Genomic DNA, 23285 nt, shown 5'->3' with positions numbered 1-23285 from the left:
TAATCTGGGATTTGCAGGTTCAAACTAATGATTTTCATACCATTTTCCTTGGCTTATGTCCTGTTTGAGATTGTCTTCTGGCTCACAGCCCACCTTACATCATTTTAGATCATATTCTAACTGGAAGGAGGACCAGCAACATTGCTCGCTAGTAATTTCACTAGGCTGACTTTAATCTGTCCTCAGAGACCAAGCTAGTCTGTTTTAGAAGCTGATACATCTTCATTTAATTTATCTTTTAAAAGTTAAGGTTCCCTCCGAGGCCACAGTTATGAATCACTTCCTTTGCTGGAGGGAGGAGAATGTACCAGGGGTGAACTTGATTGTGGGGGAGGGACTGAAGGTGCTGACCTTCACCTACGCTCTTCATGTGCTCACAGCACAGCGGCATGTGTCACAGAGAGACATTTTGTCTCTTGGCCCTTAAACTTGTTGGTGCAACGCTAAAGGTTAATGCTTTTGACAAACAAATTGGGAAATAACCGTGAAGACATCTCCGCCTTCTGCGAAGCCACTTCATCCATGCCGAAAACACATGGCAGGCTCCTCTGCAACTAGGACAGATTCATTTCGTTGTTTACAGGTTGCCAATAGTCAGCTCCTGATTTTCCAGATAACACGATCTTTAGATATTTTGGTTTCCTTCCTCTGTATGTGCTGGTTGACCTACACCAGGATCCCCAGCAGCGGTGCTCAGAGCAAGTGAAAGGGCTGCGACCAATCATGTGTGGCCTGAGAACAGAATTTCCTCGTTTTAACTAAAGATCCAAGGATTGCCTGTCAATGGAAACAGACTGTGGTGTTATAACCTAACGTGACCACAAGTCCCCCAAAACCGTTTTCTTGGTCTTTGTTCTGTGTCCTGCTGGAATTGTTTCTGTCCTCTAACTTTTTAATTACGTTTGTATCCAGACCTCAGAGCTGGGTGTCACAGAGCACGTGGAAGGAGACCCTTGCAAGTTTGCGCTGTGGGTGGGGAGGACGCCAGCCTCAGACAATAAAATCGTCCTTAAGGTACGTCTGTGAGGCTCGGGAATGTGCAGTGTGGCAAGTTTATGGAGGCTGTGTGTGCTTTTTCTTCCTGTTGTTGAAACGTTGGTTTTCGTATCATTTTATTTGTTCTTTTTGTGTTCTGTTGGGATCGGCGATTACCACAAAAAGAATAGAATAAGTTCAGTTTGGTGTCATGGGGCGAAACGCCTTGAGCTAAACTTTCGCTTGCCTACCAAGGGTCAAATGGAGAAGGATGTTTTTAAGCTTCTCCCACCCTTGCCGTCTGCAGAAGGGTGAGTGAGTTCCTCAAGAGATGCAGGACGTTGAAATACAAGAGGAAGGAGATGCGGGTCAGCAGGTCCCACTGCACACTTCACTTACTTTCCAAAGGGAAACAGGCACCTGATGAACTTGTGAAGGCCTTGGGCAGTTTCAAGGCTGAACATGCCAAGAGTCTTCATGGGGTCTCAGGCTCTTTGCTTTCTAAATAGAGAGAAGAGGAAAAGGGGGATAATGATCAGTTACAGGGGTCAATAATGTTAGGATTTAAAGCATTCAGAAACATTAAGGGTGCTTTTTGGGTGTGTGTGTGTGTGTATTTGGGGGGGAGGAAAATAAAATATGTTTGGATATTTTATTTGAACTCTGCTTTAATCATACTAGCCTCTCCTAGGAAGGGCACAGAGCTCTAAGGGTATCTTGTGTACTTCCCTCTTTCTGTGTTTGAGAAAATACAGATGGAACGGTCTATCTGGAAAAACCATGGCGATTTCGGGATGTTTTGTGAAAGATGTTGCTGAAGATTTGTAGAATATTGGGAGATGAGCCAAAAGCTTAATAGGACTCTGGTGTGTGAATTGGCATGCCAGTGATCCTGTCTCATACATTCCTTTTAATCTCTCAGCAGTATTTCCAGCAACTATGAGTTACTCATCGATACCTTGCTCTTACAGAATTTGTACTTTGGTGAAAGTATTGTGTTTCTAAGGTCTTTATTCCCATGGAAATGATGGATTGTTTTGCAATGAATATATGATTACCAACCCAGTGTGTTCTTGTTAGTATTGGCATAAAGCCCTATAAAGTATAAATTGCACTGATAGCTAAATATTAGATAACTTTCCTAAGGCATAAAATTTTAAAGTATACTCAAAACCACAAAACTTCCAACTCCTAGGAAGCATCTCTCCAGATTAGCTATAGTGATAGGTATCAAAGGGTGCATCTAAGAGATAGTGCCAGATGTTTGAGCCAGACAGGGACTGCTTTCATGTAGGACATAATAAAACACTCATGATGCAATTCAAGAATAAGATTTCCTTTAGGCTTTATCAGATGAGAGTCTTTTAGGGAATTTTGGGTAATATTTTTCTGCTTTCCAAGGAAAGGCTAAAGAAAATGATGTCCTCATTCATTTTAGAGATTGCTCTGTGGTGATGGAGATGGAAACCGAGGCGGTGATGGAGGAGATGGAGGTGGTGGTGGTGGTGGTGGAGCTGGAAGTGGTGGAGGCAGAGGAGGGGAGGCCTTGGAAGGGGCGGGGGAGGGGGAGGAGGTGGAGAGGAGGTGGAGGTGGTGATGGAGACAGAGATCATACTGGAAGTGATAGAAGTGGTGGTGGAAATGGAGGCGGTGGTGATGGAGGTGATGGCAGAGATCATGGTGGAGGTGGAGATGCCAGCAAAGATGGGGATGATGGTGGAGGTGGTGGCGGAGGAGGAGATGGCGGTGGTGGACGTGGACATGGAGGCGGTGAAGGAGGTGGTGGTGATGGAGATGACGGTGGTGGTGGAGATGCCGGCAAAGATGGGGACGATGGTGGGAGTGGTGGTGGAGAAGGCGGTGGTGGAAGTGGAGGAGGCGGTTGTGCTGGAGATGGTGGTGGTGGTGGTGATGGAGGTGGAGGGGGGAGCAGCGGTGGTGGTGGAGAAGACGGCTGTGCTGGTGGAGGTGACGATGGTGGTGGCAGGGGTGCTGGTAGTTGTGACACAAAACGTTGGTCTTTTTTACGTTGTACCCTGGAAAGGAGAGTCTTACTCTAAATCCTTCCTGAAACAGATGAAAACTACCAAGAGTCTGCATCAGATTGTTCCCATCTCTCAGACCAGTGGGACCTTTTACTTAGTACTTTAGCTGGCTTGCCTTTCTGTTACAATTTCTCAAAACCTGGCACCTTTTTTCCTTGTTTAATTTCTTTAAGGTCAGGAGAATTCCTCTCCATAAATGTAATGATCACCTCACTGTTAAATCATGAGAATTCCATTTATTTCTGAACCATAGTAATAGTTTCCCTCAGTTGTCTGTAAACTCTGCCAAATGTTCTTTCTCAGATGCTTCTCTTTGCTTAACCTGAATGTTTGCATCAGGCATTTAAATGCCAGTAGATCTGTAGTTTTCAGAGTTGTCCACCCTGAGACACTTTGGTTTCCTGCACAGGCTCCCTTAGTCCCTGATCGCCCTGCCTCTGGCCCCAGAAGCACTTGGGTTACTGCCTTCCAGTCTCAGGTCTGGGAATGGGAGCAAGAGGCTCCTTTTTGCCCCTCCCCCTTCCCCCCCCCCCCCCCGCCTCCCTGCATTTAGTCCCCTGTTCCTAGCCCTCAGCGACTTTAAAGACACATCCTCCAGTGAAAACATTTTATTTAGAAAAGAGAGTCTCAATTTTAATTTCCTTTCCCAACATGGGCTCCGACTTGCTGTTTTTGAAGACAAGGTGCACCATGAGAAAACACTTGGCCCCTCTCCGCCAGGGGCTCAGCTGCGACCCCTCTGACAACTGTTTCGGTCATTTACAGGGACTTATGCTTATGTCATAGGAAGTTGATGTTTCTTACAAGGAAATGAAAAACTGTTACTAAGGCCCAGAACGTGCAAAAAGAAAAAAAAGAAAAAAAAAAACCTCCTTTGAGGCAAAGTAAAAGAAAAAAGTGTGGGCAAAGTGATGCCATATGTGTTCATTCCACACATACTGAGTATCCACTGTGTGTCCTGTTTGGAGCACGTTTTCAGAAGTTGTATTGGAACCGGGGTAAATCCACTGTCTATAATTGGCAGTAAGGAAACTGGTCCAACCGGAAGCAGGTGAAGGCGGAAGTCGGGAGGATGGGCTGTGTCATCGCATGGATGCCATCCACCCCGTGCCAGCCTGAGAATCCCGGCTGCTTCAGCTACTCGCAGTGTCCCCTGGGGCACATTTCTGATGTGTCCATGCCATGGTTCCCCCCTTACAACACGAGGATTGGCGGGGGGGGGCACTGACCCCGCAGAGCAGTGGGAGTGAACGCGGGTGCAGGTGGGGACACGGTGGCCTCTGCAGCTGCTGTCCCATGAGTACAGTGGATGAGGCAGCAAGATGGGCGGGCATTAGTGAGGGCCACGAACCGCCGACCGCTAGCCTTTGTCTGAATAGCTTCCAAGACACTTTGGTTTGGGACTGGCTGCGTTTTCATGTTTACCCACAGCTGCTGAAAAGGTTGTTGTTGTTGTTGTTTTAACATTTATTCAGTTTTGAGAGACAGAGACAGAGTGCAAGCTGGGGAGGGGCAGAGAGAGAGGAAGCCACAGAATCTGAAACAGACTCTAGGCTCTGAGCTGTCAGCACAGAGCCCGACACGGGGCTTGAACCCACGAACTGTGAGATCATGACCTGAACCAAAGTCGGACACTTAACCGACTGTGCCACCCAGGTGCCCCTTAAAAGGTTTGGGGACTGGGAAATTGCTGATTATGAAAATAATTCTGGAGTAACGTATGTGCTATAAAATGAAAATGGTTTTGATGAAAAAATACTCAAAATGGCAAATTAAACATGGGATGCAGTTGCTTTTCTGCTGAAAAGTTATTTTTGAGATGGGGAAACTCAGGGAATGTGGGAGACCTGAGTGTGGTTAGAGCAGGTTCTGGAAGGGGGACGCCTTCTGTGTCCTGATGGACTCTCACACCTCGTTAAGGCTTCCAGCATAGAAAACAAGCAGGACTGGATAAAGCACATCCGCGAAGTGATACAGGAAAGGACAATTCACCTGAAAGGGGCCCTGAAGGAGCCCATTCACATCCCCAAGACGGCACCGGCCACGAGACAGAAGGGAAGGAGGTAAGTGCTGGGGGCCTTTCGGTAAGTTTGTTTATTTAATAGGAAGAGAACAAGGCAGTGTTAACTTACTGTTTTTCACAGATTGTTTTTCTTAAATATTTTGAGGAATATTTGTTTTAAACACACTGTATGTATAACATCATCCTTAGTAATGAAATTGCTTTGTCACGATGAGAACCTCCCTTCGGCCTAAAGAAAATGAAGGGCTGGGTACAAATCCCTGTCTGTTCTCCTTTCCCACCGCAAGTGTGAATCTGGACACATACGTGGGTCGTGCATGTGACCAGGACCAGCTGTACTGTCACTTGGCTGTTTGTGTTTCGCATTTCTGAGGCAGAAGTACCACACCTGTGTTTTATCATTGTGCGAATTAAGCAGGGGGCACACGTCCGCCACTCATCCCGGCACGCAGCCGAGAGGGGTCGGTCACCGCTCACACGATGCCGGTGGCAGCAGTCACGCAGATGGATTCGTGCCTCTCTGAGCAAATCTGTCCCTCCAGCGACTCATAGATGCTCTGCACCAGTCTTGACCAACCCCACAGTGTCAGGAATGAAAAGTGTGTTTGCTTCTTCAGGGACGGAGAGGATCTGGATAGCCAGGGTGATGGGAGCAGCCAGCCTGACACCATTTCAATTGCCTCACGGACGTCTCAGAACACACTGGACAGCGATAAGGTAAGCTGTAACAGCACTTTCTTGGGTGAATGTAGCTAGTCTTGGCTCTGATAGGAAGCAGCCTGTTTCTGTCTGTAAGTGACAGTTTGTCCCCAATCCTTTCAAACAGTCACTGTGTGCTAAGTGGTGCCAGGCACAGAAGCAGGAGCAAAAAGTTGGGGATGTCAGGGGTAAAGTCTGAGGATTCAGGAAGAAATTGCCTGCCCCGCCCAGTGCCGTCACCTGGTTTTCTGTCAGGTGTTCTAGGGCAGTGTGTTTAAGCTTGTCAATTTTACATAAGCAGAAGAGCCTGTCACTTTAAGTTAAATGCTACTCCAAGCCCTGAGGGTGAAAGCGGATCTGCTCTGATTGAAGCAGGAGCCCTGGCATCCTCAGGGCGGCACAGCAGAATGCAGGGAGTGCGCCCCGAACCAGCCTGCACCTGAACTGACCGCCAGGCACACAGATCTGATCGTTGTCGGCAAATACGCATGTAGCTGTGCCTTCTACGGAAGGGGTGCGGTGTGGAGAATCCCGTGATCTGTCCTGATGGAATCCCAAAGCCAACAAAATACATCGACAGGAGACTTTGGAATCCAGGCTTCCATCACACACAGATACGCAGAGTATCTGAGCTGGGGGGGACAGTCACATCAACTAAGTCTTCCATTCCCACTGAGATGAGCACGTGTTCTATTTCTAAACTGCTAGACCAAATTCTTTAAAAAGGTTATTTGACTGTAAATAGGGGTTTTATTTAACTTGCCACATTGAGGATTCCTGTGTTCCTGAAGCACAGCCCCTCATTTGTAGCCCGGAAGTGTCTCGCCCTCAGCGTCATTTGGAAGGGGCTGCTGACAGAGGAGCGGGCCCAGTGTCTGGGCCCAGATGGTGGGCTTTTCCCACTCGGTCTTGCAGAGGATTCATGGTGTGTGATGCGGTTGGCAGGAGGGCAGTGAGCAGGTTGGAAAGCATTGCTCTTTTACAGCGATTTCGTTTCCCAGATCCTTCTGCTTTGAGTCATTTGTTTTTTCTGTTCTGCTTTTTGAGTTTACTAAATAGGAAGTCCTAGAACTCTGAATGGCTAGAGTAACAGGACGGGAGAATAAACACGGCATCTCGTTTTTGTTTTGTTCAGAGCCCGGTGGCCGGTATGTCTTGCCAGGGGTAATAATGGGGAATAAGATGAATGACACATCAGGCGTTCGGTACAGAGCAGCCGTTTTTCCTGCGGCCGCACCCCATGGCCGTTTAGTTAAGAGAATAAAGTTCGAACTTGGAAACGTTTCATTAGAGTAATTCTGGTTATTTTGTTTAAAAAAAAAAAAAAAGATCGAGGTGACAGAGTTATCAGAATCGCCCGTTTATACAAGACCTCCACCTAAAAGCGGTGTTGGAAGTAATAGGAGCTCAGGTTGGGGCGCGGCCACCTTCACTCAGACCACTTCACGGACTTGCTTGGGTCAAGCTTCCCCACGGCAGCTGTGCGCCCAGCAGCCCCCAATTCGCATTCTCACCAGATGTGCTCTGCTGGGTCTGGTCTGGGTTTACTCTAGAAATGAGTTTTAAAGTTTACTTGTTAGAAATGAAATATTTGATTTCTTATAAACTTTATTTAAATCCAAGTTAGTTAACATACAGTGTCATAATGGTTTCAGGAGTAGAATTCAGTGATTCATCACTTACATATAGCACCCAGTGCTCATCCTAACAAGTGCCCTCCTTAAAGCCCATCACCCGTCTAGCCCATCCCCCCACCCACCACAGTTCTCTGTATTTAAGAGTCTCTTACGGTTTGCTTCCCCTGTTTTTATCTTATTTTTTCTTCCCTTCCTCTATGTTCATCTGTTTCGTTTCTTAAATTCCACACATGAGTGAAATCATATGGTATTTGAGTGAAATTGCCAAAGAGATAAATAAATGTAAAAGGTTTTGCCTTTTGGAAGGTGTGCTAAGACTTTTCTAGAGGTTGGTCCAAAAAGAAGGGGCGAGTGTCTTTTTAGGCAGCATATGGTAATTGGGTGGTTGGCGGTGGTGGTGTGGAAATGCCCCCTGGGTCTGGTTAGGTGCTCCGGCTCTCCCGTTCCCACTCTGAGATGGCAAGCGCCCACTCCTGGCTCCTGGTCCGCTGATGTGTGGCTGACTGCAGTTCACAAAAATAAGGCTGTGTCCTGTAGTTAGGAACCGTGTAACTGCTTGTGCTTTGGATCTATTGTAGTATAATAGGCTTATGTGAAGTTGGACTCAGGCCTGCACAACTACTATAGAAAAACGAGGCTTTATCCTAAGGCTGTTGCTATTTAAAGACAGCAAATTCTGTTTGTACCCAACGAGAGAGGAGGAATGAATCACTACCAGAAAAGTACAGGTTTGTGGGAATTAATCATTTCACCCTGGGAGTCTGGTGGGATGCTAGGGTCTTTAGAGAACTGCCTGTTACATATTCTCTGGAGGTAATTCACCAGTTTCTGCCTACCTGCTCCACTGCATTGTCTCTAAACTTTGTTGTGTGGCTCAGAAACCCCTAAGGACCACTTCTGCAAGTACTGCCATGCCCCTGCACCTGGGCTTTGCAGAGGCTCTCCCCGGCTCTTCTGGTGGAGCTGTGACCACAGCCTCCCATGATTCCTAACCGTCTGGAAGTAATGACACTCCAAAACTCATTTTTTAAGTGGACATGGCCTGTATTTCCTCTAATATCCCTCACTGAGACCATAGGTCCTTCGTAGGTTCAAAAGTACAAAAAAGGAGTGAGCTATCTTCCTAAGATTGTAGAAATGCAGCAAGTTACTTTCCTCAGTTCTTGGGGTCTGCACTTGGGATGAGAATAAATAGCATGTGAGATATTATAATGATAAGTCAAAATCTGGAGTCTGGAGAGGACATTCCCATTGGACCTTACAAAGAAGAGATGTGTTTGCTACCACATGAATGCCGGCCTTTGTGTGTTCTCTGCTTCCAAAACATTTTCTTGTAGCCATCTCCCTTTTTGTTCTAGTAGATATTTCGGGGTCGTAGATGATTCAGGAAAACACATTTTGAATATTAGGAAACTACCTGCTTTTTTGAGTCAGCTTGTAAAATGCAGTTTCACTGAACTAGGCTTAACCAGAAAACTCCTTTCCCTCCAATGGCAGTAACTTTTCATGTCTCAAGGTTCTTTTCCACTCTGCAGAAAGTTTAAATAGCCTCAAGTTTAAACAGCCTCTGATGATATAGGCAGATAGGTCTGGTGAGGGAAATTACTTAACCATATTCTGCCTGTTTGACTTAATTTATGATGTCTGCTGTGAATTAGTTGTTATCATGGACTTTGGTCCATTTCAGAAACTGGGTGGGGGGATGTTTTTGACTTGGCCTCTTGGAGACTTCTTAAGGGATGGTTATCTGCCCAGCGCTGCAGTCATTCTCAGATGAGGCACAGGATGTTTCTGGAAGGGTCTGTTAAGGAGCAGCTCCTGGAGACGCCCTCTTTCCAGGGAGCACTGTTCACAGAGCTTGAGTAGACAGGTCACAGATACAAACCACATGCCCCATGAGCACATTTCTTTCCTTGAAAACATCAGTTTTAAAATATGGCATCTCTTTGTTCCAAAAGTAAGTTTAGCAGTGATTCTTGCCCATATTCGTGGTGCTTAATGCTGATGAAATGATCTTATGAAAATATAATTTGGATTCCAAAGAAATCAAGATTCTTACTCTTGCCAGATTCTTATCTCATTTGTCCTGCGTTTGTCTCCCTGAGGTAGGGAAGAGAATGCTGAGCCAGGCTTCAGGACATCAAGGAGATGGGGGAGGGTTGGATGGCCCTCACAGGGCCACCCAGCAGTGGAAAGCGAAAGCCAGAAACAAAATGTGGATTTAATTACCTGTTGGTGCCTAGGCGTTATTATTTCACATTAGGGCTGGATATGGAGGTAGATGTTTTTAGTGTATTAAAAAAGCATTTTTAACCTTTTTTCTTCCTATTTGCCTTATTAGTCTGTGGTTTATTTCATATAACAAAAATTTATAGTATAAGGAAAGTAGAAAATACGGGAATGAAATATAGGCTACTCTAGAACAAAGCATCTTGAGGTCAAGATGAATCACCAAGGCAAGAGGAAGTTGCCTCTGGAAAGGCTGACCCAAGCCTTCAGGGGCCAGTGAGAGCTTTCTTTTACATCTAAGGTAATGCAGTTCTTATTTTTAATAAAGGAGAAATCCATTTGAGACTGATACTTGGCATGAACTACCCTAAGCTTATAACATTAATATATGAATCCACGTATTTAAAAAAAACAACAAATGGTTTTAGTTACTCTTATTGAAGCACATATATAGCACTGGGTTGGGGATATGAGATTCTATGTAGTTTAAAAAGTCAACCAACTTTCTCTATGAAGCAACATTCTAACAGTTGGAACTTGGGTGGATTTATGTAAATTGCAGCATATATTTTTAAAACTGTGGCTGAATGCACAGTTTTGAGAAAGGGAACTTGTGTTTAGCCTACTCAGGAAATGCCACACACTTCCTTCCAGCCCCTGTCCCTTGTGTCCCTTGCATACGTGGCACAGAGCAGCGTCCCTGGCACAGAGCAGCGTGGCCAGGAGTGAGGTGAGCCCCGGTCCAGAGCTCCAGCCGCTTCCCCTGGCTGAAGGTGCCAGAAGCTTTGCTCAGAGGAGGTCCTCTGCTGGCCTTGCCAGAGCCCCGAGCCTCCCAGGACCTTATGTAGGTTTTCCCCTGTGTGGGCATGAAATCGAGTCATTTTATTCAGAAGCCTTTCTTCAGGACGGCACATGGTTTTAGTCCCCGCAGACAGGACACTCTGGCTTCAGAGTTGTGACAAAGTAGTTACTCAGAGTACTGAACATCAAAACGGCAGGTGGTTAAGAACAAGGAAGAGCTCGCCAGCCAGATCTCTGGGCTCTGCTTCTCCGCAGCCTTCAGCAGTTACCTCGCCTCTCTGTGCCTCAGTTTCCTCATCTCTAATTGGGGGACGGTGCCATCACCTCGGGGCTATGAGCATGTACTGAGAACAGTGCCTGCCTCGCAGGTACACAGTTGTTGCTGCGGCTTCCTCTTCAAAAGTGCTGCCTTCTCCCTCATTCCTGGATGTTGATATTCATTACTGGCCGTTGCAGGTGACTGCCTGTGTCATCCTCGCTGCCCTCGTGTCTGCCCGCTCTTGAGCACAGTGCATTTGGAGCTGTGTGTGTTTGGAGCTGGAAGCTGCCTTAAGAATACATTGCTCAGTATTAGTGCCTGCACGTAGGCATTTTGGTGGCTCAGCAGTAAAATACCACATAATGGGCAGTCCCTGAGGAAGAGGGGGACCCTTGCTCAAAACATACCCCCCCACACACACTCCCCTTTAACCCACCTCGCTGCGTTGTGGCCACGCGCACATAAAACGACTGCATGCGCTCCCAGGATAGGGTCGTTCATCCACGGATACTCGCAGATCACCCAGTGTGTGCCAGCCCAGAACATGTAGGCATGAGCAGGGTGACCAGCCCCCCGCCCCCACCAGGGTGATGGAGCACACCTGCCTTTGTTCCTTCCTTTTGCTAATCTTTGTTTTCGGTCTTCCTAAGTGACTGTGGTTTTTGTAATTTTTATCAAGTGTTTTAAGCGCTTTCATAAAACCGCAAAGTGGAACGTAGTCTTTGATCATTTTAATCAGAAAAAAATCCCCCACGCCAAAGTAGAAAGCCTCAGTTCTAAGAAAAGGTAGGTTTTTGGTTTTTTTTTTTTAAAAACAAAATTTGGATAGAAATTTAACAGAAGTGTTTATAAAAGTAGTGGTGCATCGAGAAACGCTTTTTAATGTAAATTTGACGGAACTGGTCAAAGTAACCATCGTAGGAGGATGCCCGCTTGATTCAGACGGGAGGCAGGGCGTTTACTCCAGCTGTGGTTCCTTCTGGCGAGAAGCCCAGTCAGCTGGTCGCTGGCTGGCGTACCTTCCCTCTTCCCATCCCTGCATCAAAGACGTGAGGAGTCCTTTCACAGGGACTTCTCTGGATGAAAGATGGTGTTGCTCACTCAGGAAGTTCAGCAGGCGGGCTCCTCTGGGTGAAGTGGTCTCTCAGAGTTTCTGCTGTTCCAGGGCGTGGTGACCTGAGGGAGTGCGGGTGGTGTTCAGCTGTCTGCTCCCAGCTCCCGTGCCTCGCTCTGCGTTAACCCAATTAAGTTGGTCATCGATCTGTTCGGCGGATGCTGGCATCCCCGTTCTGGTGTGTTGAGGGAGGGGAAGCGTGATGTTAGTGCAGGTCAGCTTCTGTGAAGCCCCATACGAACTCGCTGTCCCACCTCCAGTTGGCCTCACTTTTTACTTCAAAGTTTGCCCTTTTTTTAGGTGGGGCTTTTAAGTTTGCTTTTTCACATCAAATTTTCCATTCCACCTCATGTATATCACACAGTCAGGGAGGCCTTCCAAGAATGATTTTCATGTCAGAAAACCACCGTGCGACAATGTCAGTAAAGAATTAACACCCCTGAGTACCACACTCAGCTTTCTTTTCTGGATAAAATACTGGGTATGGTAAGCTGCTGCTTTGGGGGGGAGAAAAAAATCTCACAGATTTTTTTTTTTATGTGCGTGTGTAGTGAAAACCACAGAAAATTTACCATATTAACCACTCTTCAGTTCTCACAGATTTCTATGCTCAGTGTGTGAGAGCCCATCAGAGTGGTCCTCACTGAAACTCAGCAAATTTTGGTGAAGTGTTCTCCCGTGGATTTGGCCTCGGGGTCCGGGTGAGCATGGGCCCGGCTGCTCACATGGGTAAGATGGTTGCTGATACGCCCCTGTGTCCGTGAAGTTGCGCAGTGAGAAGCTTGGGTGGGTGAGAGCCAGGGATGTGACGCGTTTCCTTGGGGAACTGTTAGAGATGCCAGTGGCTGCCCCTGTCTTGTGAGCATTGCCAGCAACAGAGCCGTGCGCTCTCATCCTCTCTAACCAGGCAGCCAGTCTTTGGTCTGCTCTGTGTGGAGCCTCTGCAAAACCACAAGACTCTTTTGTGAGGTTTCTGAATGACTGAACTGTACTGGGTTGTAGGATGTGACTGTTCACAGAGCTGATACACTCTGTTCTTTAAGGAAAAATGGCTTTTATTAGACCACAATGCCCCTTTCCTTTTGAATTGCTCTCCGAACATTGGCCAGACACCCACCTGAGTTGATCTTCGGTTCTTGAAGTAGAGTCGTTTGCAGCAAGGGCCGCGTGGTCCACCATTGCCAGTCGTAAAGAGCCCGCTCCTCCTCTGGCAGAAGCTGCCCCAGAACTCACCTGGGAGCTCGGTTATTCAGACCAGATGTTTGCCGTTGTCCCTCCAGAACTGTGTGTTCTTGTACAACTGCCTCGTTGTGCACCAGAGAGGGGCATCTCCGAGGAGGGGTGGGCTGAGAATTCCCCAGCTGTGGGTCTCTTTTTGTTACTGCCTTTAACTGGGTTCAGGCAAAGCAACGACATAACACGGTTTCTCCAGAGAACATAAAAAATAAAATTCGGTGCTGCGTGGTGATTGTTGAAGGTTCATGTGCCAGCGACCAGAGAGGAGTGTTTCATCCTTTTGGGTGAAACTACAGCTTGTTCATTTTCAGTCATTCTGGAGAGAATTCAGGCAAAGGGACCCTGATTTGATGCTGCTAATTGTGCATCTGGGTCATTGGAGTTCCCTCCGTAGCCCTTGTAGTCTTGGAGGAGGCATTTCCTAGCTGGCTTCCGTGCTCCATGTGCTAAGGAGGGCCTTTTCACTGCCATGCTTTTTAGTCCCCATATTTGTTGTTCAAAGGAGAAAGGCCGAAAGATCAGGGGGAGGGGGAAACTGTCTTCTGATGTGCATTTCACAAGAGTTAATGTGAGTCCTGGAAACTCAGATTTTCATAAATTGCAATCCTAAACTAAACGCATGTGGTGAGGAACCCCTCCTAGAAGTCCCTCAGACACACAGAAGTGAGAAAGATACTGGGAAAACTGTCATAGAGTATGGCTGGAAGGGAAAGTGAATTTTTAAACGAGATCAGTGGAATGGTAATTCTTCAGCACAGTAATGAAATTGGGTCACTGTTGGTAGCAGTATCACTGAAAACAAGTACGGTCTCAGTCATACTTAACGATGTATGTTATCTGAACTTTTTCCAATCAGGAATTTAATTCTTACAAGGTAGTAATGATTTACATTGCTCCCTCAAAATAGTTATTTTAAGTCTTTTATTTTAAAAAATTTGGTTTTTTTGGGGCGCCTGGGTGGCTCAGTCGGTTAAGCGTCCGACTTCAGCCCGGGTCACGATCTCGCGGTCCGTGAGTTCGAGCCCCCCATCAGGCTCTGGGCTGATGGCTCAGAGCCTGGAGCCTGTTTCCGATTCTGTGTCTCCCTCTCTCTCTGCCCCTCCCCCGTTCATGCTCTGTCTCTCTCTGTCTCAAAAATAAATAAATGTTAAAAAAAAATTTTTTTAATAAAAAATAAATAAATAAATAAATAAATAAATAAATAAAATAAAAATAAAAATTTTTAAATAAAAATTTGTTTTTTTTTTAATTAGCAAACTGGTTTTATTTATCTATTTTTTTTTTTTTTAACGTCTATTTATTTTTGAGACAGAGAGAGACAAAGCATGAACCGGGTAGGGTCAGAGAGAGGGAGACACAGAATCTGAAACAGGCTCCAGGCTCTGAGCCATCAGCCCAGAGCCCGACTCGGGGCTCGAACTCATGGACCGTGAGATCATGACCTGAGCTGAAGTCGGCCGCTTAACCGACTGAGCCACCCAGGCGCCCCAGCAAACTGGTTTTAAAGGCAGGTTTTGTCGTAGGTTTAAAATATTCGGATGTGAACATTGAGACAGAAATGCACAGGACTTATGTGCTCTAGAAAACATCCAGTTAGCTTCCCCGCCCTTTAAAGATTTGTGCAGGAGATTCTCATGGTAAAACCAAGAAGATAGTGATGTTTTTAAATGATAATCTTAGTACTGTTTAAAAACTGATTCTTGTACTAGGTTTTGTTAGTAAGTTCTCTGAGGTCTTTGAAAAAGAACTGTATGTAACTCAGTATGAGATTCTTTGTCCGAACAGGCTTGATTTTTATTTCTGAGGCTCTGTCAAGTCCACAGATGTTTCCAATAGTGTTTGATTACTCTGTAAGGGGCTAAAGCATCCGTGCCAGAAATAAAGTCGAGCTTAACTCTCCTCCTCAGGCAGCCCCTTTCTCTCCTTCCCACCCTTCCCCCACCCACAGAACATACCACGTGGCTCAGAGCAGTCTGAAAAATTAATAAAATGCTCAAGAATGAAGCCAGCAAAGGCCTGGTGATGAGATAATGTGTCCTGAAGTTGTGCTTCCCAGGGCTGGGCGTGGAGAAATGGCAAGGCAGCCCGCAGGCGGGGGTTGTGCTGTGTATACACACACACGCACACACGGGCGGGTCACTGGTGGCCACGGGGGAGCTCCAGCAGGCTGGAAGGGGGCCCCCAGGAAGTATGGGCCCCGAGGGGCCTCAGCACGCTGGACTCCATACTGGGCCTTTTCCACTGGTCGCGCCTTCCCTGGGACAGGAAACAGCCCTCGTTTTTGTTACAGGGATTAACCCCTTCCATAATGCCATAATGCAGGGTTTTACGAGGGAAATTCTCTCTCTTGGGCCTCTGCCTTTAACTCTTTTAATGTGAGCATCTTTGTTCACAGAGAAACGTGTGGGACTTAGCATGGGTTTCCCACAGAGGAATTTATAAAATTTAGAAGGGGATTAAACATTTGTGAGAAATTTCCTCTGTGGCCTAGCAAAGACAGTTCACTTTGTCGATATTTGTGTTGCATTATGGAGGAGTTTTGTTTTGTTTTGTTTTCTGTGGTTGTCTTGTGGACATGTGTTTCTTATTGTAAATATCTAAGCTTCTCTCAAAAGACCGGCTATTAGAACAGGAGGATACTGAACAGCGTAGGGCATGACAGGGCCAGCAGGCTGTGGGCCTGTGCAGGAGGCACGGGTTCCCAGTTCTCTGCGGGTGGATCTGATCTGCAAGGCTTCTGGAACAAGGCTGCTTCCCAGCAGGAGGCCCAGGCGGTCCTTCACCCGCTGGCCACAGCCCAGCCCGCCTACTCCTCTGTCCCTGTGTGTTCTCTGTGCTGCTGCCCTTCAGGGCGACAGAAGCCTGGGTGTGCTGCACACTGAGCACAGGCAGAGTTCGCTCCTGAAGTCACAGAAAAGCCCACGTTCCATTTCAATTTCTCAAATGCAGCCTCTGCATTTTTAGAGCAAGCTCATTTTGCGTTTTTCACTTCCGCAAATGTTTATCTGCTTGTGGGATACAAAGCACTGGGCGAGCTAGGCTTCAAGGCTATTCAGCAACCTCTTCGTATGATCCCGGTACCTGCCATTGTTGGCGCTGGGACTCGGGGATGACTGAGACGGGCCCCATCTCTCCCCTCACGGACCAGGCATGGAAAGTTCACAGAGAAATAACAAACCCGCTTGCTGGTGCTAAGGGCACGTGCGTGCGCTCAGACACACACACACACACACACCCACAAACAACCCAAGACGTGGCTCGTTTCAGAATTGAGACACGATTTATTTAAAAACCTAAGACAGGTGCAGGAGCAACTTCTCAGAGGGCTTTGACAGGGGGCCTGGAATAGAGTGGGGACGTGGGGGTTCTGAGCAGACGGATCTCATGGACACAGTGCAGGGCAGGACCACCTCAAGGAAGACACGCTCCAGGCTGTGAAGCACGTGAGGACAAGCGGCAGGGTGGGCGGGACCTGGCTGTGGGGGCTTGGGGCTTTGAATCCCACACGAAGGAACTCCTCGTGTCTCAGGTGCTTGAATGGGAGGCTCTGCATTTCAAAAAGGCAGCTGCCAGCAGCGTTCAGATGGCTTGGAAGGTGAGCCTGAAGTTAGGGAGGCCACCAGGAGGTCACCGCAAAATCCAAATGAAGCATGGCACGGATGGGCAGAGGAAGGAAGTAATCAGAGACATGGCCTTAAGTTTATTTGATAGCGTTTGGAGAGAGAGAGTTTTTAGCTCGGGTAACTTGATGGTGAAACCATTATCCGAAAGGCAACATTGGAAGAGAAACAGATCGGGGAGGCGGGTAATGAGTCACGTCCTAGACTCACTGCTTTGGAGGGAAATGCCCGAAACAGTGACGAGAGTCCTCTCTAGCTGCTATCTGGGATGTCTGCTTGGGGAGTGATGGGCACAGAGAGTGTGGTTACGGAGCCGCACAGGGGGATGGTGGACACGCAGCAGAGCTGGAACCTCCTGGGGCGACCTGGAGTGAGGGGCCAGCGAGACAGTCCAAAGATGGGGAGCGGGTGACAAGGTTCTTGTGTAGGAGGGATGTTAATGAGTGTGTGTGTGTGTGTGTGTGTGTGTGTGTACACGTATATATACGTATATATATATATACATGCATATACACACATATACATCTACGTATATATATACGCGCATGCTGTCCCCGGGGCATGAACAGTGTAAGGGGCAGACAAATGGGACACAGGCCACAGGCAAATAGTGATCACGGCACTGTATCTTTCTGGAGTTCGTGAATGTGCTTCAAAGGGCCTAAGAATTAGTTGAGTTCTGGGGTGCCTGGGTGGCGCAGTCGGTTGGGCGTCCGACTTCAGCCAGGTTGCGATCTCGCGGTCCGTGAGTTTGAGCCCCGCGTCAGGCTCTGGGCTGATGGCTCGGAGCCTGGAGCCTGTTTCCGATTCTGTGTCTCCCTCTCTCTCTGCCCCTCTCCCGTTCATGCTCTGTCTCTCTCTGTCCCAAAAATGAATAAACGTTGAAAAAAAAATTTTTTTTAAAAAGAATTAGTTGAGTTCTAATTTACAGAAAATGGGAGTGAGCTTAGTGGGAGGGGAGAGGTACGGAAAGGAGCCTCAGACCAGAAAGCACATAGCATAGGGAAGTAAGCCAGCGTCCACAGAGCATACGGAATGGCATGCTAAAACACGGCATGGGAAGAGGGCTTGGAAAGGACCCGGTGGGAGTGCCTGCTAAGAGGTATCCTGCGGGGTGGGGGGGTCGGGGGGGGGGTGGAGAGGAGCTCTTGGAGGGTCTGGAAGAGAGAATAAGGCATGCACTGCCCATATGTAGGGATCTCATGGCCCCTTCGGTCTCCCTGCTGCGCGGCTGCTCCTTTTTTCAACCAAGTGGTGCCAGAGATCCTCACACTAATAGCCTGTCTCAAACACCAAGTGGGAACTGAAACTCCAAGTAAAACTATCATGTTGTCACTGTATGATGCAGTGATCCCCCAAGCAGCCTTCAGTTTTTACTAGTTTGCCCTATGTTTAAAAAGGATTATATAGCACATTTTGAGCAGGGAGATAATGATGTCTCAGGCACAAAAAGATAGGGATGCTCATATGGAAAATTGTATCGGATTCTAACAGTGAAACCCTCAAAAATCATAGCCATACAGTAAAACACGGAAAAGCGAATAACTGCCCCCGTAATTCCAGAGGGAAGCGAAGGGGCAGTGCAACCGGAGAGCCCCCACTCAGGTGGGGGCCAGTCACTGCCCCAGCCCCGGCTCTTGCTGGCCCAGCTCAGCCTCGCCCACAGGGGCTGCGGTGATGGGAGCTCACTGACGTGTCCCTCTCCCTCCCCAGCTCTCTGGCGGCTGCGAGCTGACGGTGGTCATCCACGACTTCACCGCCTGCAACAGCACGGAGCTGACCATCCGCCGTGGCCAGACCGTGGAAGTGTTGGAGCGGCCCCACGACAAGCCTGACTGGTGTCTGGTGCGGACCACCGACCGGTCCCCCGCCGCGGAAGGCCTGGTCCCCTGCGGCTCTCTGTGCATCGCCCACTCTAGAAGCAGCATGGAGATGGAGGGCATCTTCAACCACAAAGGTAGGGATCGTGAGGCACGGCTGGCTCGTGCCCAGCTTCTGCCCCTGCTTCTTTGCAGCCCGGTGAGGGGTATGGTCTCTCCTTGTCACTCGTGCTTCCCTCCATTATCACTGTGTCTCTGGGCTTTTCTAATCCATCAAGAGCTGGAGTGGATGTGAGGATTTCACCTGTTACTCAGGCCAAAATGGTATCAGTTTGGAGAGAGACAGAGAGAGAGGGCTCTTCTTCTGGGGCCAGTGTCGTTCATAAATTGAGAACACGGAAGGTGCGGTTCCTCTCCAGGTGATGAAAGCAGGTAGGGAAGGTGGGACCATATTCAGCGTCTCCTTAATCAGGTTTTCACATTGTGCTTTCTTTGTTTTGTTACCGTGAAATCCCAGAAAAGCAAGCATGCAGGCCCTGAGTGTAGCCAGGCCTCCTTTCTACCTTGTGAAGTATCTCCGAACATCCCAGACTGCCCAGGCTCGCCATGCAGAGTGGGAACGGAGCTGGGCTGCAAGGAGAGGGTGCGGGTGGGCAGGGCCGTGGCTGTGCTGTGTCTGTGGCAGGAGGGGCTTTTGAAAGATGTACTTTTCCTCTGAAATGACAGGGCATTTGAACCAAGCAGCGTTTGGCATTCCTTGGTGATTCCTCCATTTAAAGGTAACCGTGGCAAGACTGTTTCTCCATGTGTGTCTGGATGGGTCAGTAATGGGCTCCTAGTGACAGTATGCGAGCATGTTTGTCCCAAATGTCCAGGTTTGGAGCTACTGAGCACTTCAGGTGTGGCCAGTCTGAACTGAGCTGTCCTGCAGGTACAAAATACATGCTCGATTTCAAGACCTCATATGAAAAAAAAAAAAAAAGTGTAATTACTTTATAGTCGTTATAGGTTGAAATGGTAATATATTTTATAGAGTGAGTTGAATAAAGTTTTATTATGGTTAATTTAATTTCCTATTTCCTTTTACTTTTTAAAATCGTAGCTACTAAAAATTTTTATACATTGTGTGTGCAGCTTGCGCTATGTTTCTTTTGGACAGTGCTGGTTTCATCTCAGTGAAAAGCTCACTTGAGACTTCAAGCCCTTTTGAGAAACACTGGTCATTTATAGCTTCTAGAAAAGTGTAGAATGTGTAGAGTTCATCTGCTTTGAACCATATTACATCAGTCTTCATTTCTCTGAAGTACTGGCAAATAAATGGCAGATTCTTGCAGATCTGGGGATATGCAATTTGTTTTCTCTTCCTGAGAGAACAACCGTATACTCTGCCATATTCTAGTTCTTTTTCTATTAATTTTGGAATATTCTGGTCACTCCCTCCATTTGTTATCTGTGCCCGCTTTGCATTTTTCATGACATGTCTTGAGGACCATCTTCTGGCTGCAGAGGTACATTTCACTCATTGCGTTGAGCTCAGTGAGACTGCACAGGACACAGCTACTGATTGATTAGCTCACCTTGTTAATTGTAGGCACAACCGTGTTCCGGATCCCTCAGGGCCTAACAGTGACCTGATTGTCACCCCAGTAAGAAACTAGAAGAATTGAGCTATCATTCCTTCAGGGATCCAAACAGAAGGAGAATTTTCAGATTTTGGCCAAAGGCCAAGGTGTCCGCTCTCGTTCCTGGCAAAGCTGCCCATGAGTTTAGACCAGCGCTGGACTCCCCCTCGTGTGGCACTCGAGTGCCAGTGGCGGGGGGGGGGGGGGGGTCTGTGCTGGGTTAGCCCGTTGCCACGGGGTTTCCAAAGTTACATCATATATTTAAGTCCCTGAGTTTGACTTGAAAATAAAGTACAACTTTTCCCCTTGAGTTGATTATACAGAGGAGCCCTGGTGAACTCCAGCTATAAATAAAACTCGTTCTGAAAGATTTCTTTTTATATGTGCCTTTCCCGTGGTGTGTTCTTTGCTTCCCAGTGTTCACAATTGCAGGCTAGCCAAGAAGAAAGAACTGTGTATTTATCGCACTTGACTTTGTCCTGAAGAGTTGTTACAGAGGTTGGGTTTTTGCTGGTTTTTAGAATCAAGTACCAGTTTGTTGGCTGGGGCTTTTGTCTCCCCTATTCTGTGACACTCTAGCCCCTGAGAAGTTCCTCCTTGCCCCTCAGAAACCCTGTCACGCTCTTTGTTGAACAAGAAGATGTTGCTTCATTCTGTAAAACCCGTTGTGAACTAACAGCTCGTCCAGTAGATGGGAGCTCAGAAACCTTACCCATTTTTAACATTTTTCCTGCATTTGTATTTTTCCTATAATGCAAGGACACTCTTAAGATTGCTCACTTGCTATGTTAGGATTGGGGCAACAGGCAATAGATTAGATTCAGGGAAGGTAAATCTTCCTCTGGGCTCTGTGACAGGCCTCTGCCGGAGCATCCTGTCCCTGTTCAAGTCCAGGAAATCTGGCCATAGTGACCGGGGTCTCCACCTGGGAGAAGGGGCCTTCCTCAAATAGATGAGGATCTGGGAACGAAGTCCAAATAAAAGACACAGAGACTTGCGGGACAAGAAGCCACTGCCACCTGGGGAAACGGGAGATCTTGATTTGCTTCCGCTCAGCCCACAACCCTTCTTGCTCTTACGTGGGAAGGTGGGTGTGCCACCGTGATCGCTTGCATGTTGGGGTGTGCTCGGCCCTTCGCCCTTTTGCACACATACGTCTGCTACCCGACATCTACTGTTGGGCCCCGGGCTGGGCTTGAAGAATGCTGCAGTGAGGACTTACGTGTGGCCCCTGCTCTCTGAGAACTCGCTGCTTGTCACTGGCATGTCTCCTCCTGACAAGAAAGCAGGTTGTCTCGCCTTCCACGTTCTTCCAGACTCCTGAAAGTTAGGGAGCTGTCGTCAAGTGTCTGTCTCTAGTCGCCAGATAGTTTCTTAAGCGCCTTCCATCATTCACTGCTCTGACCTTCCAGGCAGGAGGCACATTTACTAATTTCTGATTCCAAAATTATCTCAGCTTTACTGCTTCAATAATTTATCTAATAACTCCCTAGTCCAAACAACTTAGATTTCCGAACATTTCAGATGTAAAAGTCATGCCTGTTAAGGTCAAATGTCTGTTTATTTGCTTGCGAATGATACTTTAAACGCTGCAGTGTGAATGTGAGTATAGACACCTCATCTAAGGAGGGCCCAGGACTCACTGTGAGCACTGCCTGTGCTCACTCAGCGGTTTTCAAGCACCGCGAGGACCGGAAGTGCTTTTATTTTCTGTAAACTTGAGCGATGTAGGGAGACATCAGAAATGTAACTTATCTTGGGGGCGCCTGGGTGGCTCAGTCAGTTGAGTGTCCGACTTCGGCTCAGGTCGTGATCTCATGATTCATGAGTTTGAGCCCCACATCGAGCTCACTGCTGTCAGCGCAGAGCCTGCTTCGGATCCTCTGTCTCCCTCTCTCTGCCCCTCCCCCACTTGTGCTCTCTCAAAAATATAAAATATGTATGTGTATACACGAACACACACACACACACATATAACTTATTTTAAGTGAACAAGAAACGTAATCGTTCAATTTGTTTTCCAAGGAGATAGTTTCGCATCTGAAACAGGGTGCGAACGTTCCAGGGTGAACGTTCTTCGGTTGAGAAATGCTTTCCATTTTGTGGGGGAGTCCCGCACAGGCAGGTTGCTGGCAGAGCGCACTTGGTAGACCGGTGGCATTGGTGACCGAGTGTCAATCCTGTTTTGCTCCGGTGGCCAGTCTGCCTTCTTCACAGCGTCGGTGACACTGGCTCAGCAGATACCCCACACGCTGAGGCAGAATAAGGACTCAGCAACGCCTCGTGCTCATCCAGTCTGGTTTGTGTTGGCGGTTTATACTGTAACCGTTCCATCAGAATCTCTGGGCTCAGGGCCTGGACGCGGACACCGCGCCCAGCGAGTCTGATGTGGCGCCCGGCCTGGCGGGCACCGGCCTCCCACGCTCCCCTGGGTAACGCGTATGGATTTACTGCCGAAATAGGTGCCGTGTAATCATCTTTAATCTCTTCATAAATCCAAGGGATTTTCTTTCCTTCTGCCCAAACTTGTAAAACTTGTCACTTTTCTACGTTCGTTTACTTAGTCTCGATCACAGAAAGTAAACAGGAATATCAGAAATGTTCGTTTTTTCTAATGAGGCCAGTTGAAAACATCCCCGTTTTTATGCTGCTCTAGACGGAGTGGTTCGGCTTTTCTGTTTCTTCACAACCCAAACGATCGTGCTTGAGAGTTTCACTGTACGTTCAGGGGGTAACCCAGCTGTCACCCAGCCATGCGGGGGGCACGTGACAGGTGCCAGAACCCAGAGCTGGTGGTGACGCACATTATTTTTCTACGTGGTACAATACACATAACGTAAAAGTTACCGTCGTAACCCTTTTGAAGTGTTCGCTTCAGGGGCATTGAGTTCATTCCCATTGCCGTGTCCCATTACCACAGCCCATCCACGGCTCTCTCCATCCTCCCATTCCCCGGCCCCGGCCCCGGGCCACCCGGTTCTGCTTCCTGTGTCTATGTCTACTGTCTATGACAGTATTTCTCCTTTTGTCCCTGGCTTATTTCACCCTCAAGTTCACCTCTATTGTTGTGTGTGTCAGAATGCCCCTCTGCTCTGAGGCTGAATAGTGTTGCATTGTGTGTGGAGACCACATCTGTTTCTCCCCCTACCCGCTGGTGGACCCTGGGGCTACTTCCAGCTTCCGGTCATCGTGAGTGATGCCGGTG

At 47.8% G+C, this 23285-nt stretch overlaps 1 protein-coding gene across 7 annotated transcripts in view; it reads left to right on the top strand.

Moving 5' to 3' along the window:
• TRIO (trio Rho guanine nucleotide exchange factor) overlaps window positions 1-23285 on the top strand; it is a 365052-nt gene that overhangs the window by 260234 nt on the left and 81533 nt on the right. For all 7 annotated transcript variants that reach the window (XR_006702484.1, XM_045441785.1, XM_045441792.1 and 4 more), the window contains exons 31-34: window positions 913-1014; window positions 4941-5083; window positions 5661-5760; window positions 18352-18595. Coding sequence is in view for 6 of the 7 variants with exons in the window: in XM_045441785.1 (XP_045297741.1) it covers window positions 913-1014; window positions 4941-5083; window positions 5661-5760; window positions 18352-18595 (589 nt within the window). In the remaining variant the exon portion in view is untranslated. The remainder of the gene's footprint in view (window positions 1-912; window positions 1015-4940; window positions 5084-5660; window positions 5761-18351; window positions 18596-23285) is intronic.

Source organism: Leopardus geoffroyi, chromosome A1 (genome assembly GCF_018350155.1).
Source record: "Leopardus geoffroyi isolate Oge1 chromosome A1, O.geoffroyi_Oge1_pat1.0, whole genome shotgun sequence".
In the NCBI taxonomy this organism is placed as follows: domain Eukaryota; kingdom Metazoa; phylum Chordata; class Mammalia; order Carnivora; family Felidae; genus Leopardus; species Leopardus geoffroyi.
Note: the sequence above shows the minus strand (reverse complement) of the source record. Positions and strands in the feature narration are given on the sequence as shown.